At 43.9% G+C, this 20,000-nt stretch overlaps 2 protein-coding genes across 2 annotated transcripts in view; one reads left to right on the forward strand and one right to left on the reverse strand.

Moving 5' to 3' along the window:
• The first annotated feature begins 967 nt into the window (after positions 1–967).
• Positions 968–3,683, forward strand: LOC110521663 (ras-like protein family member 11B). The gene is made up of 3 exons (XM_021599398.2): positions 968–1,422; positions 1,565–1,701; positions 2,375–3,683. Exons 1-3 carry the CDS (start codon positions 1,311–1,313, stop codon positions 2,873–2,875), a joined length of 750 nt encoding a protein of 249 aa, XP_021455073.1. The 5' UTR covers positions 968–1,310; the 3' UTR covers positions 2,876–3,683.
• Positions 3,684–5,643: 1,960 nt separating this feature from the next.
• LOC110521664 (sec1 family domain-containing protein 2-like) overlaps positions 5,644–20,000 on the reverse strand; it is a 67,211-nt gene continuing 52,854 nt past the window's right edge. Inside the window, exons 3-5 of the mRNA XM_021599399.2 lie at positions 12,427–12,547; positions 7,569–7,688; positions 5,644–5,812 (exon numbers count right to left, since the gene is read on the reverse strand). Of these exons, the coding sequence (XP_021455074.2) occupies positions 7,618–7,688; positions 12,427–12,547 (192 nt within the window). The 3' untranslated portion in view covers positions 5,644–5,812; positions 7,569–7,617. The remainder of the gene's footprint in view (positions 5,813–7,568; positions 7,689–12,426; positions 12,548–20,000) is intronic.

The following is a 20,000-nucleotide window of genomic DNA, read 5'->3' on the forward strand; positions in this document are numbered from 1 at the left end:
TGTGCCTTTATTAATAAACATGAAGATCCTTGCAGGCAGTTCTAGCTTGTATGGCTCCCTGGGCGACCCGATTTCGCACAAACCAGAAAAAAATGCAACAATATGTCAGTGAAACTATATATTCACAGTATTATGAATGAATTGTAGTTTATTTGGTAGCATTTCATAGTGTGATTGATTGTACTAATTGCATTAGTACTGTACAACCTTAAAGGTGCGCTATTTGATAGATTCCCCCTCTCCCCCTACCTCAGGCTTCCAGTGGGGAGAACTCTGGTCAACCTAGCCCCCCCCCCCCCCATCTCGTACTTCTGAGTGGGAGACCGACATCATTGACGTGATTTGCAAATGAGCGATAGAAAACCGATCGCGCAAATGTCACCATTACGATTTTTTTTTTGTGTGCATTGTCTCGTGCTGCACTCGGGAAGATGTCGCCTTGGTTGGCTGCCCATGTCGCCTATACCTAAATCCGCCACTGCTTGCAGGATCGAAATGTTGTGGGTTTATTCATACGGGTACGTGGTGGAGTTTACGAGTGTGCGGGTTTTACTTTTAGAACTAATTTTTCCGGACCTGCACCCCACTATAGGATGTGCGTTTGATCACACTTTACCTGTCGATGTTTTAGATTCTCCTTGCAGATGTGCAAATAGCATTTGTGTGCACGTGGTCATTATATTCTTCTTTTTTTTCTTATACTTAGGCCCAAATAACTTTTTCGATAGGTTTGGTTTCTATTGGGGATCAATATTTATACTATAATCTCATTCACCATTTTTTTCACGTGTTTTGGGTATTATAAAATGTCATATATCTGGTCAATTACTAGCGCCCCAGTCCCTCTACAGTAGCTATTAAGGCTTATTATGTATACGAAATTATGTTTTGTTAAGAACTGACCCACCTGTTTGTTGCACGGGGCATTCTTTTTATTTATTTATTTTGGCCACTTTTTCTCCACAATTCCGTGGAATCCAATTGGTGGTTGCAGTCTTTTTCTCCTTGTGTTTGGCTCGCGGATCCACGTGAAAGGAGGCAGGGTGCCGAGAGAGCCTGCTGTTGCCACTAGCCAATCAGCATCGACCATTTCTTTGGCACTATAAAATCCAACGGGCTTTCACATCTTGCAGTATTCACAAAGTCAGCTCCGGGTTGGAAGGAACAGCCGACAAGAGATTTTCTGGTTTTCTGAAGCTGCTATTAAGGGCTTACTTTAGGTATTTACAAACTATTTTACGAAACATTGTTTGACAGAGCTGAATAATTTTTTTGCATCATATTGAAAACTGAACGAGGATTTAGTCAAAATGCGTCTGATCCAGAACATGTCAACCATCGCGGAGTTTGCGACCCCAGAGTGCCCGTCCAACGGGAACATCAAAATAGCAGTGATCGGGGGCAGCGGAGTTGGCAAAACAGGTACATTGAAAAATCAGTTGGACTTATCTACAGTTTTTCGTTTTACTGTTTGAACTTGTTCGTTTATGTTAACTACATTTGAGAAATGTATTTGTAAATTCATAGACCATTTGATTAATGTTATGGTCGTCTTCTCTTCCAGCTCTGGTAGTAAGATTTCTAACAAGGCGCTTCATCGGGGACTACGAGAGAAACGCAGGAAACCTTTATTCAAGAGAGGTCCAGGTGGACGGAGGAGAGCAAGTAGCCATCCAAGTCCAGGACACGCCGGGTGTTGATGTAAGTTCACCATCTGCCTTTTGCTACACAAACTCAAAATCCGCCCACAGCTTCAAATTGAGCGCTCGAGACGTCTGCTTGTGAGTGCCAACGCCATTTAGGCTAGTCTTCTATTTAGGCTAGCCTCTGATCAGTGTAGGGTTTTTGGTGTGAGGTTTTAGGAATAGATCATGATTTACTCCTACCACGAATCAGTATATACAGTAGTTATATTACTATAGTAGGCTATGAGAAGTCTGCGCTTTCTGTGTAGAGTTCTTCCCTCCCTGGTCTGGGCTTTGGTCCAAACCCGCAGGTTTTTTTATTACTGAAGTACAGAGACTTGTAGTCTAGCCATCTAATTTCCCATTTCTATTCAGTGAATGTCTGAGCCAGGGGTAAATGATACCCCACTCCTGGCTCCTCAATCAACCTCACCTAGTTCCCCTTCACTCACTCAGCAGCCACAGGAGAGAGTAGGCTAGGGGCAGGGGAGGAGTTAAGTTACTCCCACTGGCTGACTAGACTACAGCACTCCATTCAGTAGAACAGACCTGTTGCATAAACAGATGGGAATATTTGATCTGGATTCAATTTAAATCCCATAGCTGTCTAGGGTGGATTATATAACGTTCATCAAATGGGTTCCAATGCAACAGTTCTCTAACCACGATCTCCTCGTTTTTCTCCTCAGCTGACCGGTAACGGCCTCAGCATCCCTGATCATGTGACCTGCTCCATCCAATGGGCCGATGCCGTGGTGCTGGTCTACTCTGTGACCGACCGCCATAGCTTTGATTTGATTGGCCAGTTGCACCAGCTGGTGGCCCGAGCGGGTAGGGCCAACGTGCCACCCGTCATCCTGCTGGCCAATAAGGCGGACCTGCTGCACATGAGGCGGGTGGATGCCGAACAGGGCCCCCTGCTGGCGGCAGCGCTGGGCTGCTCCTTCTACGAGGTGTCAGCCAGCGAAGACTACAGCCAGGTACATGGGGCCTTCCACAGGCTGTGCTGCCACATGGCCAAACAGCAGCCCACAGCCTCTCTGTCCTCCCACACCAGCTCCAGCGGCGTGGCTGAGAAGAAGGGACGCTCACCCCTTATCCCCAGGCCCAAGTCCCCCAACATGCAGGACCTGAAGAGGCGCTTCAAGCAGGCCCTGTCGGCTAAAGTCAGGACTGTCACCTCTGTGTGAGAAGGACTTGGGTTCGTCTACTACACAACGTGGTCCAGAGTGGCTACTGAAAATAAATGAGAAAAGAGGGCAGAGAAGATTCCTGTGCCTTGTTTGGGACTTCTCAATATGGCTGGAGCAGCCTGACTTACGATGAGCAGCAGAGACAAAATGGAGGCTCAACTCTGACCCCATGTTCACTCTGACAGCGGAAATGACCTGTGGGGCGGACCGGTGTCAGCCTGTTTGTCACCGTCACTCCTGTCCTGTCTGAGACTGTTCACTGAGGTCTGCTATGAGACAGCAGCTGGGAGGTGTTGGTATGTCAGCCCACCAGAAGGGACAAAGGGGGAAGCTGTCCTTGCGCTGAATGAAACCCAGATACTCCAGATCAAGTGTGAACACAATCTCATATTTTTTCCTGGCAACAAAAGCCTTGAAGGACACTGCACAGAATGTTTATTTTTATTTTTTTAAGCTGGTACCTATTGTGTCAGTTTGAGTTTTGTATTTGGGCTGCCACTCTGCTTGGCAATGCTGAGAGAACACTCTGTCAGACACGCCGAGCACTTGAGTCAGCGCGCTGTGTTGTCACTGTTCCATTTCTCGTCTGTCATTATCTCCAGTTCCCCAGTGCATTCCTTGTACAGCAGGCAAAACCATCATTTTGCACATCATGGTAGTGAACTATGCGACGACAGCAGGGTCACTGCTGGGCAGCGTAGATTGGACACTGGGGTGTTGGGTATCTGTGATGCACTTTAAGAAAGCCACATGGCTTACTGATATTTATTTGTTACATTTTTGAAAATAAAATGATTGAATTCATGACGACTCTTGTCTTCGACTACAACCTCTTGTCTGAGAAATACACTGACATACTTTTATACGGGGCAGGTATGAACCAGGTACACACAGACGTGTGAGGGTCTACACTATTTACAATGAAGCGTGATAAGACCATGCCATTTTTGAACACTAACAGACCAGGCTCGTCCTCAAAGGGGCTGTTCCTAAAAGACCACAGAGAATTCAGATTCTGAACCTCATGAGAAGAATGGTTGATCAATGACTGTGGCGCCACAGAATTAGCATATACCCCATTCTAAGTGGGAGGAAGGCTTTTAATCAAGTAGAATCCATGGCATGTTCTATTCTACCACAGCAGTGGGTGTAGAATGCACAAAAACCAGGGTGACGGCTGTTTGACTCATCCATAGATACAGATCTTTAGAGGCCTTGATTTTAAAGGGCAATTACACCAACTTTCAAGTTCATTCTCACTATCAGCACAATACCAGTGTTCGTGTAAACGGTGCATTTCTACATTGTGTAGAAAGAAATATACAGATTTTCAAACACTGATTTGTGGGGAGCACTGGCTAAACTTTCTGCAGAGTTTGATCCTACACTGTCACAGAGAAGCATTTTGTAGGACCTTTATCTTAACAGGTACACTAGTTGGGTGCTGCAGATCATGACTATAAGGTTCAAAAGTGGCGGAATTGTCCTTTAACATGACAGCTACAACAGCGCACCACCATTGTCTTACTATGATGTCACGGGAAGGTGGGCAGTGTGACTGACAGGACAGCTGTGTCTGTGTGATCTTCAGGATTACAACATGACTGATCATGTCATTGTCAGGGCAACAAATATCACAGCCACCACACAACAGTATTATTGTGGTGTCACAGAGGGGCTGATGTATGTTTGTGGTGTCAGGTCAGGGTTGTAATGTGCATGGAGACATGTCTCTAATTTCCGCTGCTCTGCCTACTGAACGGCTGGTTGTTGACACACCATCTCAACACCAGGACGCCTCACGTTACTTCACACTCTCACCTCTAATGAGCTCACACATACTATAGGACTGTTAGCACTTCAGTTAGTGCCACAGCCAGAACAACCCTACAACTCTCTCTCTCTCTCACACACACACACACACACACACACACACACACACACACACACACACACACACACACACACACACACACACACACACACACACACACACACACACACACACACACACACACACACACACACACACACACACACACACACACACACACACACACACACACACACACTAGCATTCAAGAACTTTCCATTTCACATGGATGAGTTTCACAAATATACAAGATTTATTCAACATATTCAGATTGAATGTAAACAACAAAACACGTATTAAAGTAACTTGATTTGAATGTCATCTGTCTGTTTGGAGTTGAGCTTCAAGATCAGATTACACCAGATTGGATCACGTTTACATTCTGTACAGTTTGGAATGAGAGAATCCATAAGTACCTAAGTGTTGCCTTACAATGTGATTTGGGTAGTACAAAGGAAGGGAGAGGACTCTAACGTAACACAACTGAAGTAAATATTTGGGAATGCCTTTGAAAAAAGCCTAATTAGATCCTCTGTTTTTTCCTCTAGACAAATTCATAAACCTCCACCTCTGCTCACCACACCCATGACTCCAGTCCATTACCAAACCACACAATCTCACTGGAGTCTCTCATTTCTCCTCTCCACACCCTAAGAGTGGTATGTGTTGGTGGAGTGTGTGTGTGTGTGTGTGTGTGTGTGTGTGTGTGTGTGTGTGTGTGTGTGTGTGTGTGTGTGTGTGTGTGTGTGTGTGTGTGTGTGTGTGTGTGTGTGTGTGTGTGTGTGTGTGTGTGTGTGTGTGTGTGTGTGTGTGTGTGTGTGTGTGTGTGTGTGTGTGTCTGTGTGTGTCTGTGTGTGTGTGTGTGTGTCTGTGTGTGTGTGTGTGTGTGTGTCTGTGTGTGTCTGTGTGTGTGCGTCTGTGTCTGTGTGTGCGTCTGTGTCTGTGTGTGTGTGGTCCTTGTTCCGTGCTCACACACCAATGTCTGGCACCAGTCTTTGGGTGGTGAAGAGCAGCTCGGGGACGTCTGTAGGTCTCAACAGTCTGGTAGAGAGGACCAGCACCTGGGAACAAGAACAGACAGACAGGGAGAGTCAGACTGGCCAGTGGCTACATCAGCAAAGGAGAAACACAACAGTTGCTGTGTGTTCAGACCATTGGTTCAGACAACTGGAGTAAACGTCCTACTTAAAATAAGCAGATGCTGAATGTACATGGAAGGTGCAACAATCTCTCAATTAAAATAATGCAAATTGATTTCGATAGAGATGCCATTTATTGCACCTTCTGTCCACATTCAGTATATGACCCAATGACTCAGTTTAGACATTAAGCAAATCCAGGCTGTTCATTTTGAACTGGATTTGAAAAAAACATCATATCTGTATCATTAATTCAAACAAAACTATTGTCTGACTGCATTTAAATCTGGCTTCATTCATGACCAAGTCCTTAGATGACCTCTATGTTCCTGGAAGCCAGCCCTGATCAGAACACCTCTAAAGGCAGACAGACGGAGCAGTCTGAATGGGTTGGGGTCAGAGTATGTGGGCTGAGGTCAGACTGTGTGTGGGCTGCTGGCTTCAGGATGAGGGTCCTACAGCACAGTAAGAGCGTCTCTTTCTTCTGTTGTTCTGATTCGAGATGTATTCATCAGGCTTTGATGCTGCTCAGGCCTTTCATCCCCTCTGAACCCCATTATACGTCCCTTTCATTAGCACAGCTAGCCAGGGATTAGACTGTACTACAGTACACTGGCTCACAGTTCACTAACCATGTACACACAATGTACAATACACACTGATGCTGAGGATGTTGTTGAGATGCATTACCACACTCAAAACAGCCAAACACACACAATGGCTTTGCACTTACTGTACGTGTCTATATGACGTGAGTATATAACATGAGTTGCTTTTACTGCTGCACTATCCATTGTCTGTCACCTGAGAATATGGGTCTGTGTGTGTGTGTGTGTGTGTGTGTGTGTCGGGTTATATAATATCTAGCTACTCTTGACTTTCTTCCAGGGCAGATGAAGGAACATCGTCAACTCAGCACCCAGATTTTTGTGGTCGCCCCCTCCCTGCTTCTCGCTGCATTTTCTGCTCAGGTTCCTCTTTTGATATGTCCCTTCAGACTCTGATGACAAACCCATCACAGAGTGTTATGTAACGACACTGAGCCACAACCTGGAGAGCTGTAGCCTAAACAACACATCAATACCACAGCAGCGTAGTCTGCACCTGGCCTCTCACATCTCCTCTCCTTTGATCCATTTACATCACCCTCCCTCTCTCTCTCTCAAATCCCTCCCTCTCTCTCTCTTTCCAATCCCTACCTCTCTCTCTCGAATCCCTCCCTCTCTCTCTCCAATCCTTCCCTCTCTCTCTCCAATCGCTCCCTCCCTCTCTCCATTCCCTCCCTCCCTCTCTCCAACCCCTCCCTCCCTTTCTCCAACCCCTCGATCCCTCTCTCCAATGCCTCCCTCCCTCTCTCCAACCCCTCCCTCCCTCTCTCCAACCCCTCCCTCTCTCCAATCCCTCTCTCCCTCTCACCAATCTCGCCCTCTCTCTCTCTAATCCCTCCCTCTCTCTCTCCAACCCCTCCCTCTCTCCAATCCCTCTCTCCCTCTCTCCAATGCCTCCCTCTCTCTCTCCAATCCCTCCCTCCCTCCCTCTCTCCAACCCCTCCCTCTCTCCAACCCCTCCCTCTCTCTCCCCAATCCCTCCCTCTCTCTCCCCAATCCCTCCCTCTGTGTTGTTTGTTCAACTCAAGCTCTCCCAGATAAGTTAAGAGCAGCAGGCCGGGGTCTCTCACCTGTGTGCCCGGCTTGTGGGCGGAGACTACCTCGCGGATCAGGCGCAGCTCAGAGGGAGTGACTCCTCCCACCAGGAAGAGAAAGAGCAGGCCGTGGTCGCTGTGGTGTGACCGGCTCACCTAGAGAGGGGTTAGGGATTGGGATGAAAAGAACACGACAGGATTAGCTCATGTAATTTGAACGGAACAAGCTAACCATAACATAATTGAAGGTTATGTTATGGTTGGTGAGCTGAAACTCTGAAGACAAACTCTGATCTGTGGAGCCAGATTACAGTTCTGCATAAACTGACTCACTCTCTCTCTTCCTCTCTCTGTCTCTCTGTATGTCACTACCCCCTGTGCAAAAACTGGTTGAATCAACGTTTTTTTTCCACATCATTTCTATGTGATGACTTTGAGTCAAAGTGGAAAACTCATGGGATTTGCTCAAAGCTATCAACGTAAGGAGGGCATTTCGTCTTTTTTATGCCTAACGCTTGACTTAAATCAAATGACATGGCAATTTTTTGTTGATTTCATTCACAATAGTTTACAACTCAACCAAATGTAAATCAAAACGAGACATTAAACTGAGGTCTGTGCCCAGTGGGCCTCCCCTTCTGTCCTTCAGTCTCTCCTCTCTCTGGTCTGAGTCACTGCCCAAAGCAGTGGTCAGAATGCACTATTCAGTCGAAGGCTTTAAACAACACTCATTCCAGACATACACGGATTTGTACATGAGTGTGAGTCAGAGGGTCTGGTGAGCGTGCTGTGTGTGATTGGTTGGCCTATGGATAATGGCTGTGCTCTACTGGCTGGGAAGCAGCGCCAAGGCCACATCTGCAGTCTTCGAATAATAACCGTGCAATCAAAGCTGCAGGGGGGCGGGACTGGTCCTGCATGGCCTGACATGTGCATCAGGGCTGTTTGCCTGGGCTGGCTCAACATGTGTCTCAGAGTAGGTAGCGTGTATATATGAGTGTGTGTGTGTTTACGTTTAAATATTTGTGTGGATGTGAGACTGAGCATGTTTGTTCAATGTTGTAGGTCAGATGGGTATGGGTCTTTGTGTTCATTTTGTATTTCGCATTTGTATGAGTCTTTGTGTGCGGGTGCATGCATTTGTGTATTAGCTATACCAGCACACACAGAACAGCAGACAAAAACACAACATCTACATGTGCATCCTTAAAGAGGTAAGACCTGCCCTCCTTCAGGCAACACACACCCACTGTACTCTAGCAACAACCAAGAGTTGGATACGTCTGTAGGAGTGAGAGGTGGGGAGGGGAGGTGGGGAGGGTTAAGAAGAGAAAGGGAAGAAAGGAAAGGAAAGAGAAGCGAACATAATATCAACCAAATTAGAAATGTAATTTGACATGAAGTAAACTTGTGTGACTTACTTCAGCTGTTTAAAAGTATTTTCATGGTAGTTGAAGAAGTTTGTTTTCAGGGCTGGTTCTAGCCTTTTTGGGGGTCCTAAGCGGGATTTGGTTGGCCCCCCCCCCCAATAGAGTTTGTACCTGAGTATGTGTGTACATTTAATTAAATTCTACTCATTTTGCCATGGGGCAGGGATGTTTTTGCAGTTTTAAAGCTCATTTCCTACAATTCTACACATGTAAATGATATCTGAGTGAGAGTGACTAAATTCATCAATGGGGGCCCACTGGAGGTCAGGGCCCACTGGAGGTCAGGGCCCCCGGACATGTGCCCGTCTGTATTCAGACATGATTACTTAAAAGTTTAGATAACTGGCTAGACTAACTCACAAGTCAAAAACAGTTAGCTGACATGGTTAATTGAGTGAATACTGATACATTCACTGTTCACGAGAAAAACTGCTGATGCACAACCAAATTTGCACCTTGTGTATTCTACTATTCTAACTCTCAATTGTAAGTTGAGACCCCGACTGAGTTACAAAACCCCCCAAAACCAATAAACACAAATAATTGGAGTTTGGCCCTGTTTGTTTTAGTTAAGTGAACCAGTCACGCTTTACATTCTGTACTATCTTTGATTGGTAGAATATATTTCTGCTCTGATTTCAGATGATATATATTTTTTAGCTTACAGCACTTGATATTACCAGATGGACCTCCATCCAAGTACTAACCAGGCCCGACCCTGCTTAGCTACCGAGATCAGGTGTGTTCAAGGTGGTATACCCCATTTTCTCCCTGATTTCGGATTTGAATAGCAGAGAAGTAGACTAAGATTTCAAGATTTCACCCTCTACGTTTTTGTCTAACTTGTTGGGAAAGTGGTCAAAGTAGCTGATTTGAGTCAAAAGTCACATTGTTTAGTAATTGTCTCATTCTCAGAATGTGCTCCCCCAGTGCTATAATTAAGCAATACGTAATATTGGTTAAACCAGAACAAAAGTCTTGCACTATTGGTCAGATGCGCGATTACATTTAAATCAAATCACATTTTATTGGTCACATATCCAGTACAAGTCAAAAGCTTGGACACACCCACTTCACAGTTTTTCTTTATTTGCTTACTATTTACTACATTGTAGAATATTAGTGAAGACATCAACACTATGAAATAACACACGTGGTGCTGATGTTGCCAACTTCAGCTAACTCAGTCACGTCAAATATCGCACCTTACATTAGCTACACTTTCCTTTGTTTGAACTGTTTTTCTATTGTCGTTGACTTGAATATATCCATAATAATGGCATTGATGCGTGATTTCACCTGGCTCAGAAAAAGTTGATGTCTCGTCTGGACACCGTTTGTTCTCTATGGTACAGAACATTGTTTCCGAGTTCGGAGAGGCAGGCAACTAGGCTTATATTAACCTCCGCTGCACCAAACTAAATGCCAGGCTGGAAGCAAGGGGGAATGTGTGCGAGTTGAGAGAAATACAACAGATGATTCGGACAGCAGTGTAAAAATGATGATATTCTTATAGAGGCGCAGCGATAATGCAGGCGGAACTGTTAGCAGGTGTAACAGTATAACTTTAGACCGTCCCCTCGCCCATACCCGGGCGCAAACTAGGGACCCTCTGCACACATCAACAACAGTCACCCTCGGGGAACTACTACTTCAAGGTCTCAGAGCAAGTGACGTCACCGATTGAAACGCTATTTAGCGCGCACCACCGCTAACTAAGCTAGCCGTTTCACATCCGTTACACAGGCATAGGTGTGCCTGTGTCTGTGAATACAGCATGGCTTAGAATGCTGCTTGTCCAATCAGTATCCAGGATCCAAACAACCCATTTTAAATGTAGGCGTTTAGGGAAGATCCATTGCAGTTCACTAAACAGTGGGAATTAAGCTTAATGAAAGTAGTGGATGGGGTTACTAAAACAGCTGTACTTCTTGATTGGTTCAAATCCTCTGTTCTGATTTCAGATTCGAAAAGCAGAGAAGTTGACTAAGATTTCATATGCCCTATGTTTTTGTCCAAGTTGTTGGGAAAGTGGTGAAATGGTAGTTGCTTCAAAAAGTTGAGAGGAAAAGTCGTTGATGCACTTACTAAAACAGCTGTACGTCTTGATTGGTAGAAGTTATTCCTGTTCTGATTTCAGATTTGAGTAACAGGGAAACAGACTAAGATTTAACCTCCACGTTTTTGTCCAAGTTGTTGGGGAAAAGTGGTCAAAACTGCAGTTTTTGTTTTTGTTGAGTGGAAAAGTAGTTGATAAAAAGTCAGAAATAAGTTGCACAGTATTAAAAGTGCGGCTGCTGAAGCCAGGGAGTCTGTACGACTCCCAGTCTGTCTAAACAAGACATCACAGCAACTCTGCGATCAAACACGCAGCACATACACACCTTCACCTAGAGTGGATCTACACATACACACCTTCACCCATAGAGTGGATCTACACATTCACACCTTCACCTAGAGTGGATCTACACATGCACACCTTCACCTAGAGTGGATCTACACATACACACCTTCACCTAGAGTGGATCTACACATACACACCTTAACCTAGAGTGGATCTACACATACATACCTTCACCTAGAGTGGATCTACACATACACACCTTCACCTATAGAGTGGATCTACACATACACACCTTCCCCTAGAGTGGATCTACACATACACACCTTCACCTAGAGTGGATCTACACATACACACCTTCACCTAGAGTGGATCTACACATACACACCTTCACCTATAGAGTGGATCTACACATACACACCTTCCCTTAGAGTGGATCTACACATACACACCTTCACCTAGAGTGTATCTACACATACACACCTTCACCTATAGAGTGGATCTACACATGCACACAGTCTTCTGAGAAGTCTCCTCTTGACGGTAAGGTAGACAGTGAAAGTGCATTATGTTCTCTCCAGACTAGAGGGTGTACACTGCATGTGTTTTATGGATAAAGCTTATACTGTAAAGGTACAGAGGTCTTATAGAAAAGTTGTTTATGGCACTTTCAGTGAGTTTTATATCAATGTTTTACTGTATGGAGGGTGTGTATAGGATGACTATAGAGATTGTATGGTTCAGAGAAAGTTACTTTGATGGTATGGACTTTCTTGGTTGGCTGTCTTTTTAGGTCTTCATTTCTGTGAAACTAGGCCATGTTGGCACAACCAGTCTAATTCTCTATGCAGGCCAGTCACCAGTTTAACTAATACCAGACGTGGGGAAGTCAGACTGCTGGCAGAAAGGAGTCTGTAGTGTATATACCTTACCCACAAGCCCAAATCTCCATATCCTCTGTGCCAAATCTACATAAACCTCTGTCCCAATCTCCATATCCAACACATCTCAGCCAAATATGACCCTTTCATAACTAGACCTCTCACGTGTGTGTGTGTGTCTCTTCTGTGTGTGTGTGTGTGTATATGTGTGTTGGTTCAGTCTCTCAACTTCATGAACATACTGAAGCCAGTCTTGAGCAGGTCGGTGAGGCCTCCAGACATGTGTTCTATGTCGGGACACTCAGGTCTGTCTGGGTGGAAGATCTCCTCCAGAACCTGTCTGAGGAATGGACGGCACTTCACCTGGAGAACACACAGGAACACAGAGGAACACAAAGGAACAGGGACAGTCACAACATATGAATCATACTTCACTAGTTAGCGGCTGCCGATTAAAAGCCTGTTCCCAGTCCTGTTGCTTTGTCCTTGTGAGTTATGACATATTGACAACAAAGTGGATGGGGAGCGATATATAGCACAGGGACTGTTATATGGTTGTATATTGAGTGGTACTGTGTATTAGGTCTTTGTGCTAGTTAGGTAGCTGTGAGTTGTGTCTGTCTGGGTTGTTAGAATAAAGAAAGAGGGTTTGTGCGTGAAGAACCCTCATCAGTGTTGTGACCAATGTGGTACAGTATATATAAACCCTGGATTGCTAATGCTATGTATTGGCCAATTAGAAGATTTGAAGCCACCGGCCGCCATATTGGTACTCCCCAGAAGGAGCGGTCCTCCATAGGAATGAAGGGAATTCTACAGTATTTCAATCAAATGTTTCAAGGACAAAATCAAGTGTATTTTTGTATTTCTTTGTTGAGGTGGGGACAGTAATATTAGTAAAAAATGTTGAACTTAATTTTAAATAATTAATTAAGGTGTATGTAATAGAATATACTTCTAAAAAAACAAACAATGAAGGCAATCCAAGATGGCTGCACGGCGGCTTCAATACAGCGCCCCGTCACCCATCCAGGGTTTATGCACATCATTGGGTGTGACCCTCCAGTCCCCTCCATTACTGGATGGATGAGAGATGATGTGATGTGATTAACTATGAAGGAGATTTATAAACCCCTCACCTCTTTAAGGCAGGCCTCTCATTGAATTTAGGATGGTCCATGCAGATGAGATGATGGTATTGAGTTGTTTATGAAAGGGTCATTGTTGCTCGGGATGAAAATGACTTGTTTTCAGTTATAAGCCAGTGTGCTGTGGTTGGTATTTTTTTAAATTATTTTAATTTTACCTTTATTTATTCAGGTTTTTTCTCATTGAGATAATATCTCTTTTCCAAGAAAGACCTGGTCCAATAGCAGCAGGGGGAACAACATTTAAGACAAAACAACTTACATACACTAACACAGTGCTTCTCAATTATTTTCTGTTACGCCCCCCCCCCCTAGGAAGAAGTAAACATTTCGTGCCCCCCAACTCTCCGCCGCGACTGTAAATAGTATCATTTGTCTATAAAATTGTTATAAGTACACCTCTGCATAACATTGTATCCTTATTAACATTAAAGAAAAGAAAAAAATAAAAAAGAAAGAAATATAGATCAACGTACAACAAAGAATAACTTTATTAACATTGTTTTTTAGTCTGTAACAGAAAAGACTTAAAGTGCATCCATTTGCCTGAAATTTAAATAAATATAATCAAAAATAAATATAATCAATAAATAATAATACATTCAAATTGATCAGCAACATTAACTCAGGAGCACAATACACGAAACCTATGAAACAAAAATGAATAAAACAATTTATGCTGATTTTGTAAAATCAAAATGAGGAAGTCAGGATTAAATGGCTACAAAGAGCACGTTTTGCAGAGCACAGCTTTTCAAAGCGGGGTTTGAAGCATGATACTGCAACTCTCAGCTCCTGTTCAGTGTTTAGCTGGGACCTGTACTTGGTCTTCAGTGCAGCAACAGCAGAGAAGCCAGTCTCACAAAGATAAGATGTTGCAAAAGGAAGAAGAATGCCCATTGCCCTCTGCCCTAAGAGTGGATACTGCCTCTCTACACTCAACCAGAATTCACTCAGTGTCTGTGATGTGAACCTCAGTCTCAATGTGGAGTCAGACGTCATATCAATGAACTGGTCCTCCTCTGCAGAGCTGAAACCAGTTGGAGCTGGTGCATTGAAAGGATCTCTCACCCAGTCATATTGGGAACTGTTTGCAGGGAAGTACTTTTTAAAGAATCCCATCAGTGATGAAATATGCTCCTTAATATATGGAATCACTGAGGTGGCATCATAGTCAGTAGTGTCAATAAATTCATGCAGGTTCTCGAATGAATCAGTATTTCCTTCATCAAGTCGCCTGTCCCACATTGCAAGCTTTCGAGTGAAAGAGCTGATCTTGTCTGTGACCTGAGGGATGTGTTTATCTTTCCCTTGGAGCTGTAGGTTTAGTTAATTTAGCTTTCCAAATATGTCACACAGGTATGCCAGTTTTGCCAGGAAGTTCTCATCACAACATTTTTCTGTGAGGTCATACTTGTGCTCCTGCTCCGAAAACATTCTTATCTGCTCTCTGAGCTCAAAAACTCGGGACAAGACTTTTCCTCGTGACAGCCACCTTGCTTCACTGTGACACAGCACAGCTTGATGTTCAGCTCCCATCTCCTCACAGATAGCAGAGAAGACTCTTGTTTTTAGTGGTCTGGTCTTTATAAAATTGACTACACCTACAATGTCAGTCATAACCTCACTTAATTCAGAGGAAAGGTGCCTTGATGCCAGTGCTTCTCTGTGTATAACACAGTGTGTCCACTCAGCATTAGGTCAGGCCTTCTTGATGAGTTGCTCATCCCTGCCATGGTCTGTGCACCATCACTGCAAACACCAATGCAGTTCTCCCACTTTAGCCCATTCTCAGTCAGGAAGCAGTCCAGCATTTTGAATAGCTCTTCAGCTGTGGCTCTGTCTCTGACATATTTACAAAAAAGTAGATCCTCACACAGGGAGTTTGTCAGGTCAAAACGTACATAAGCGATAAACAAAGAGTCTTTGTTGCTGTCAGTTGCTTCATCGAACTGTAAGGCAAAACGTTTGTCTTTGAGTTTATCTACCAGCTGTTCTTTAAGACCGTTAGCAATGTCATTTATACGTCTGGCGACAGTGTCATTGGACAGAGGGATAGTTTTTATTTTTGCAGCACTTGCGTCGTCCAGCAGGACAGAGACCAGGTCTAATGCTGCAGGCAGTATCAGCTCCTCTGCTATGGAGTGGGGTTGTTGCACTGAGCAATTTGGTACGCCACCTTATAGGATGCTAACAGTGCTCGCTGGTTTACTGAAGAAGCGTTCACAAAGCGGGACGATTGTTGGCAATATTCGGCACATTTTCGCTGAAAAAAACTCAAGTGGCTTATCAGCGTGGTTGGGGTGTAATGTCTTTAAGTGACGCCTTAATTTATTTGGCTTCATGCTGTCCGCTGCCAACATTTTTAGACACAGTAAGCATACCGGTCTTTCCTCGTCTCCCACCGTAGTCACAGTGAAGCCAAGCGCTACATACGCTTCGTCATATTTCCTCGTCTCCCACCGTAGTCACAGTGAAGCCAAGCGCTACATACGCTTCGTCATATTTCCTCGTCTTAGCTTTCGGGAGACTTACGTTTGTCTCATTATCTCCGTCTCTCTCTGCCTTTCTTTTCATCCCTGTTAAATATTTTTCCATGGTGTCTGTTAAGGGTTTGTTATCTGCACTTCATATCTCCTGCTCTCTGCTGTGTGCTCTTGTTCAGTGCAAAAAAACCCTACTCCCTGCGGCAAAAAAAGCATGTTCCCCGGGGGCACACGCGCCCTCCCCCTGGCCTCGCTCCGAGCCCCTCCAGGGGGGCGCGCCCCACTATTTGAGAAGTACTGCACTAACACAACATTAAACAAAACTATCAACACACATACAGTACAACAATTACATATTACATTGAAAACACAAACATCTTGACTAAAATCAGCTGTCCTGAAGAGAATTACACTCTTCTATGATGTATACATCGATCAAGTGTTTAAACTCCACTAACGAAACTAGATAATCACATTTTAAAATGTTCAGGAGAGAATTCCAGGACCACGTAAATAAAAATATTTCTACCATGACCTGTTCTAATTTTTGGTACTGTTAGAAGCAAATCAGAATGGGACCGTAATTGATATTTATTTACTGACCTGACTAAAAAAGAACAGAGATAATATTACCCAATATAAATCAGTGTATACCAGTGTTTAAGCCTACGCAAGGTCAATGACGACCAGCCAACATCAGATCACAACAGATCACAATGATGTGTTAGACGTTTCTGATTTGTAATGAACCTTGGGCTGCATGATACACTGAATCAAGTTCTCCCAGGGTAGTGGTTGAGGCCTGCATATATACAGTGCCTTGCGAAAGTATTCGGCCCCCTTGAACTTTGCGACCTTTTGCCACATTTCAGGCTTCAAACATAAAGATATAAAACTTTATTTTTTTGTGAAGAATCAACAACAAGTGGGACACAATCATGAAGTGGAACGACATTTATTGGATATTTCAAACTTTTTTAACAAATCAAAAACTGAAAAATTGGGCGTGCAAAATTATTCAGCCCCCTTAAGTTAATACTTTGTAGTGCCACCTTTTGCTGCGATTACAGCTGTAAGTCGCTTGGGGTATCTCTATCAGTTTTGCACATCGAGAGACTGACATTTTTTCCCATTCCTCCTTGCAAAACAGCTCGAGCTCAGTGAGGTTGGATGGAGAGCATTTGTGAACAGCAGTTTTCAGTTCTTTCCACAGATTCTCGATTAGATTCAGGTCTGGACTTTGACTTGGCCATTCTAACACCTGGATATGTTTATTTTTGAACCATTCCATTGTAGATTTTGCTTTATGTTTTGGATCATTGTCTTGTTGGAAGACAAATCTCCGTCCCAGTCTCAGGTCTTTTGCAGACTCCATCAGGTTTTCTTCCAGAATGGTCCTGTATTTGGCTCCATACATCTTCCCATCAATTTTAACCATCTTCCCTGTCCCTGCTGAAGAAAAGCAGGCCCAAACCATGATGCTGCCACCACCATGTTTGACAGTGGGGATGGTGTGTTCAGCTGTGTTGCTTTTACGCCAAACATAACGTTTTGCATTGTTGCCAAAAAGTTCAATTTTGGTTTCATCTGACCAGAGCACCTTCTTCCACATGTTTGGTGTGTCTCCCAGGTGGCTTGTGGCAAACTTTAAACAACACTTTTTATGGATATCTTCAAGAAATGGCTTTCTTCTTGCCACTCTTCCATAAAGGCCAGATTTGTGCAATATACGACTGATTGTTGTCCTATAAACAGAGTCTCCCACCTCAGCTGTAAATCTCTGCAGTTCATCCAGAGTGATCATGGGCCTCTTGGCTGCATCTCTGATCAGTCTTCTCCTTGTATGAGCTGAAAGTTTAGAGGGACGGCCAGGTCTTGGTATATTTGCAGTGGTCCATTTCAATATTATCGCTTGCACAGTGCTCTTTGGGATGTTTAAAGCTTGGGAAATATTTTTGTATCCAAATCCGGCTTTAAACTTCTTCACAACAGTATCTCGGACCTGCCTGGTGTGTTCCTTGTTCTTCATGATGCTCTCTGCGCTTTTAACGGACCTCTGAGACTATCACAGTGCAGGTGCATTTATACGGAGACTTGATTACACACAGGTGGATTGTATTTATCATCATTAGTCATTTAGGTCAACATTGGATCATTCAGAGATCCTCACTGAACTTCTGGAGAGAGTTTGCTGCACTGAAAGTAAAGGGGCTGAATAATTTTGCACGCCCAATTTTTCAGTATTTGATTTGTTAAAAAATGTTTGAAATATCCAATAAATGTCGTTCCACTTCATGATTGTGTCCCACTTGTTGTTGATTCTTCACAAAAAAATACAGTTTTATATCTTTATGTTTGAAGCCTGAAATGTGGCAAAAGGTCGCAAAGTTCAAGGGGGCCGAATACTTTCGCAAGGCACTGTATATATATATAACATCACTAAAATCTAAAACCAACAGAAATGTACATCGTACCAGCTCCTTCCTGGCCTCAAAAGAAAAACAAGCCTTATGCCAGTAACAAAAACCTATTCCCAGCTTGAGCTTCCTTATCAAGTTCTCTACATGCACAGTGAAGCTCAGCTTATCATCAACCCACACACCCAAATATTTGTACACTTTAACTTGCTCTATAGTATGTCCAGCCAATGGAGCAATTACATGATTAGTAACATGCCTGGCATTTGAAAATACCATGCATTTTGTTTTACCCGAATTTAGAACCAGCTTTAAATCATACATATTCTGTTGTATGATGTTAAATGCTCTTTGGGCATTTTCAAAAGCTAAAGATAAACTACCACCACTTGAATAAAGAACAGCATCATCTGCATAAAAATGAACATTCGCTGTTTCAATAAGATATTGTAAAGGTAAGGTATGGCTAAAGACAAGTGTTTGTGTGTTAAGTTTTTGTGTGTGTGTGCGCTGATGACTTTGGTCTGGAATAGCCTTGTTGATTAGTGCACTGTGTTGAGTGTTGTTGAGGCTCATACACTGATTGCACAGCCGGGCATGTCAGCCAGGCAGGCTGTTAGGCTGTTCGCTCGGTAAATATGGCTGATTAGTCAGTGCGACGTGACCTAACCTGCTCCACCAAAACACCCAACAGCCACAGGCAGGGCATTCCGGTTAATCCTGGTAGAACAACACGCCCCTACAGATACACACCCAGGAGGTGTACATTTCTCAAGCTGCCCACGTCATCACTGCCCTTCTAACACACACACATAGGCGCAGGTCGCAGACATGTACACACGCTCATCAACCCGACTCGGAGAGGAAGAGTTCGACGTTCTTCATTTAATAGCTCTTCGAGAGATATATTTATTCTACATTTATTCTATCCTTGCACACTAAGAGCACTCTATCCCTTCAACACGCTACTGCATTCAGTTCAAAAGTTCAACCCCAAAGTGCTGGAAGTGACGGAGAGGGCACTTTGAAAAGACCTACATGGACACAGTTATCATCATGCTGTGTTGTCGTCTTAGGTCTCTCTTTATGCAGTGCTGTGGTGTCTCTCTTGGCATGGTGTGTGTTGAGCCCTATATTGCACCTGATAAACACAATACTCAAGCATATCGCTATCAGAGAAACATAGACAAGAGAGAGGAAAAACAAGAAAGAGAGAATGAGTGAGAAAGAGAGAAAGGGAGAGAGAGTGCAAGGAAGAAAGAGCAGAATTAATTGAATGAAGGTTTAATCTGCCCAGCTAGCAGGGCTTTTTGAGAATACTCTGAATAGCAGGGCTTTATGAGAATACTCTGAATAGTAGGGCTTTTTGAGAATACTCTGAATAGCAGGGCTTTTTGAGAATACTCTGAATAGCAGGGCTTTATGAGAATACTCTGAATAGCAGGGCTTTATGAGAATACTCTGAATAGCAGGGATGGCTCCAAATGGCTCCATCCTCCTCTGCTTGACTCAGGTATGACACAGTAATATCCAGGTACAGACCCCCTTCTGCCCCTCAGACATGGCCTCTTCACACCTGTCAAAGTTCATACCAATTAATCAGCCTCACCCCATCAGCCCTGCTCTCTATCTAATGAAGTGACTCTCCCCCGTGACTGACAGCCCGCTCAGCCATATTAGGCATGGCTGCTGGGAGACTGACCTTCTTATATGTTGGTCTTTTAAAAACCAACATCGAGTGCTTCAACTTACCCACACAACTAGA

The sequence above is a fragment of the Oncorhynchus mykiss genome, chromosome 30, assembly GCF_013265735.2.
Source record: "Oncorhynchus mykiss isolate Arlee chromosome 30, USDA_OmykA_1.1, whole genome shotgun sequence".
In the NCBI taxonomy this organism is placed as follows: domain Eukaryota; kingdom Metazoa; phylum Chordata; class Actinopteri; order Salmoniformes; family Salmonidae; genus Oncorhynchus; species Oncorhynchus mykiss.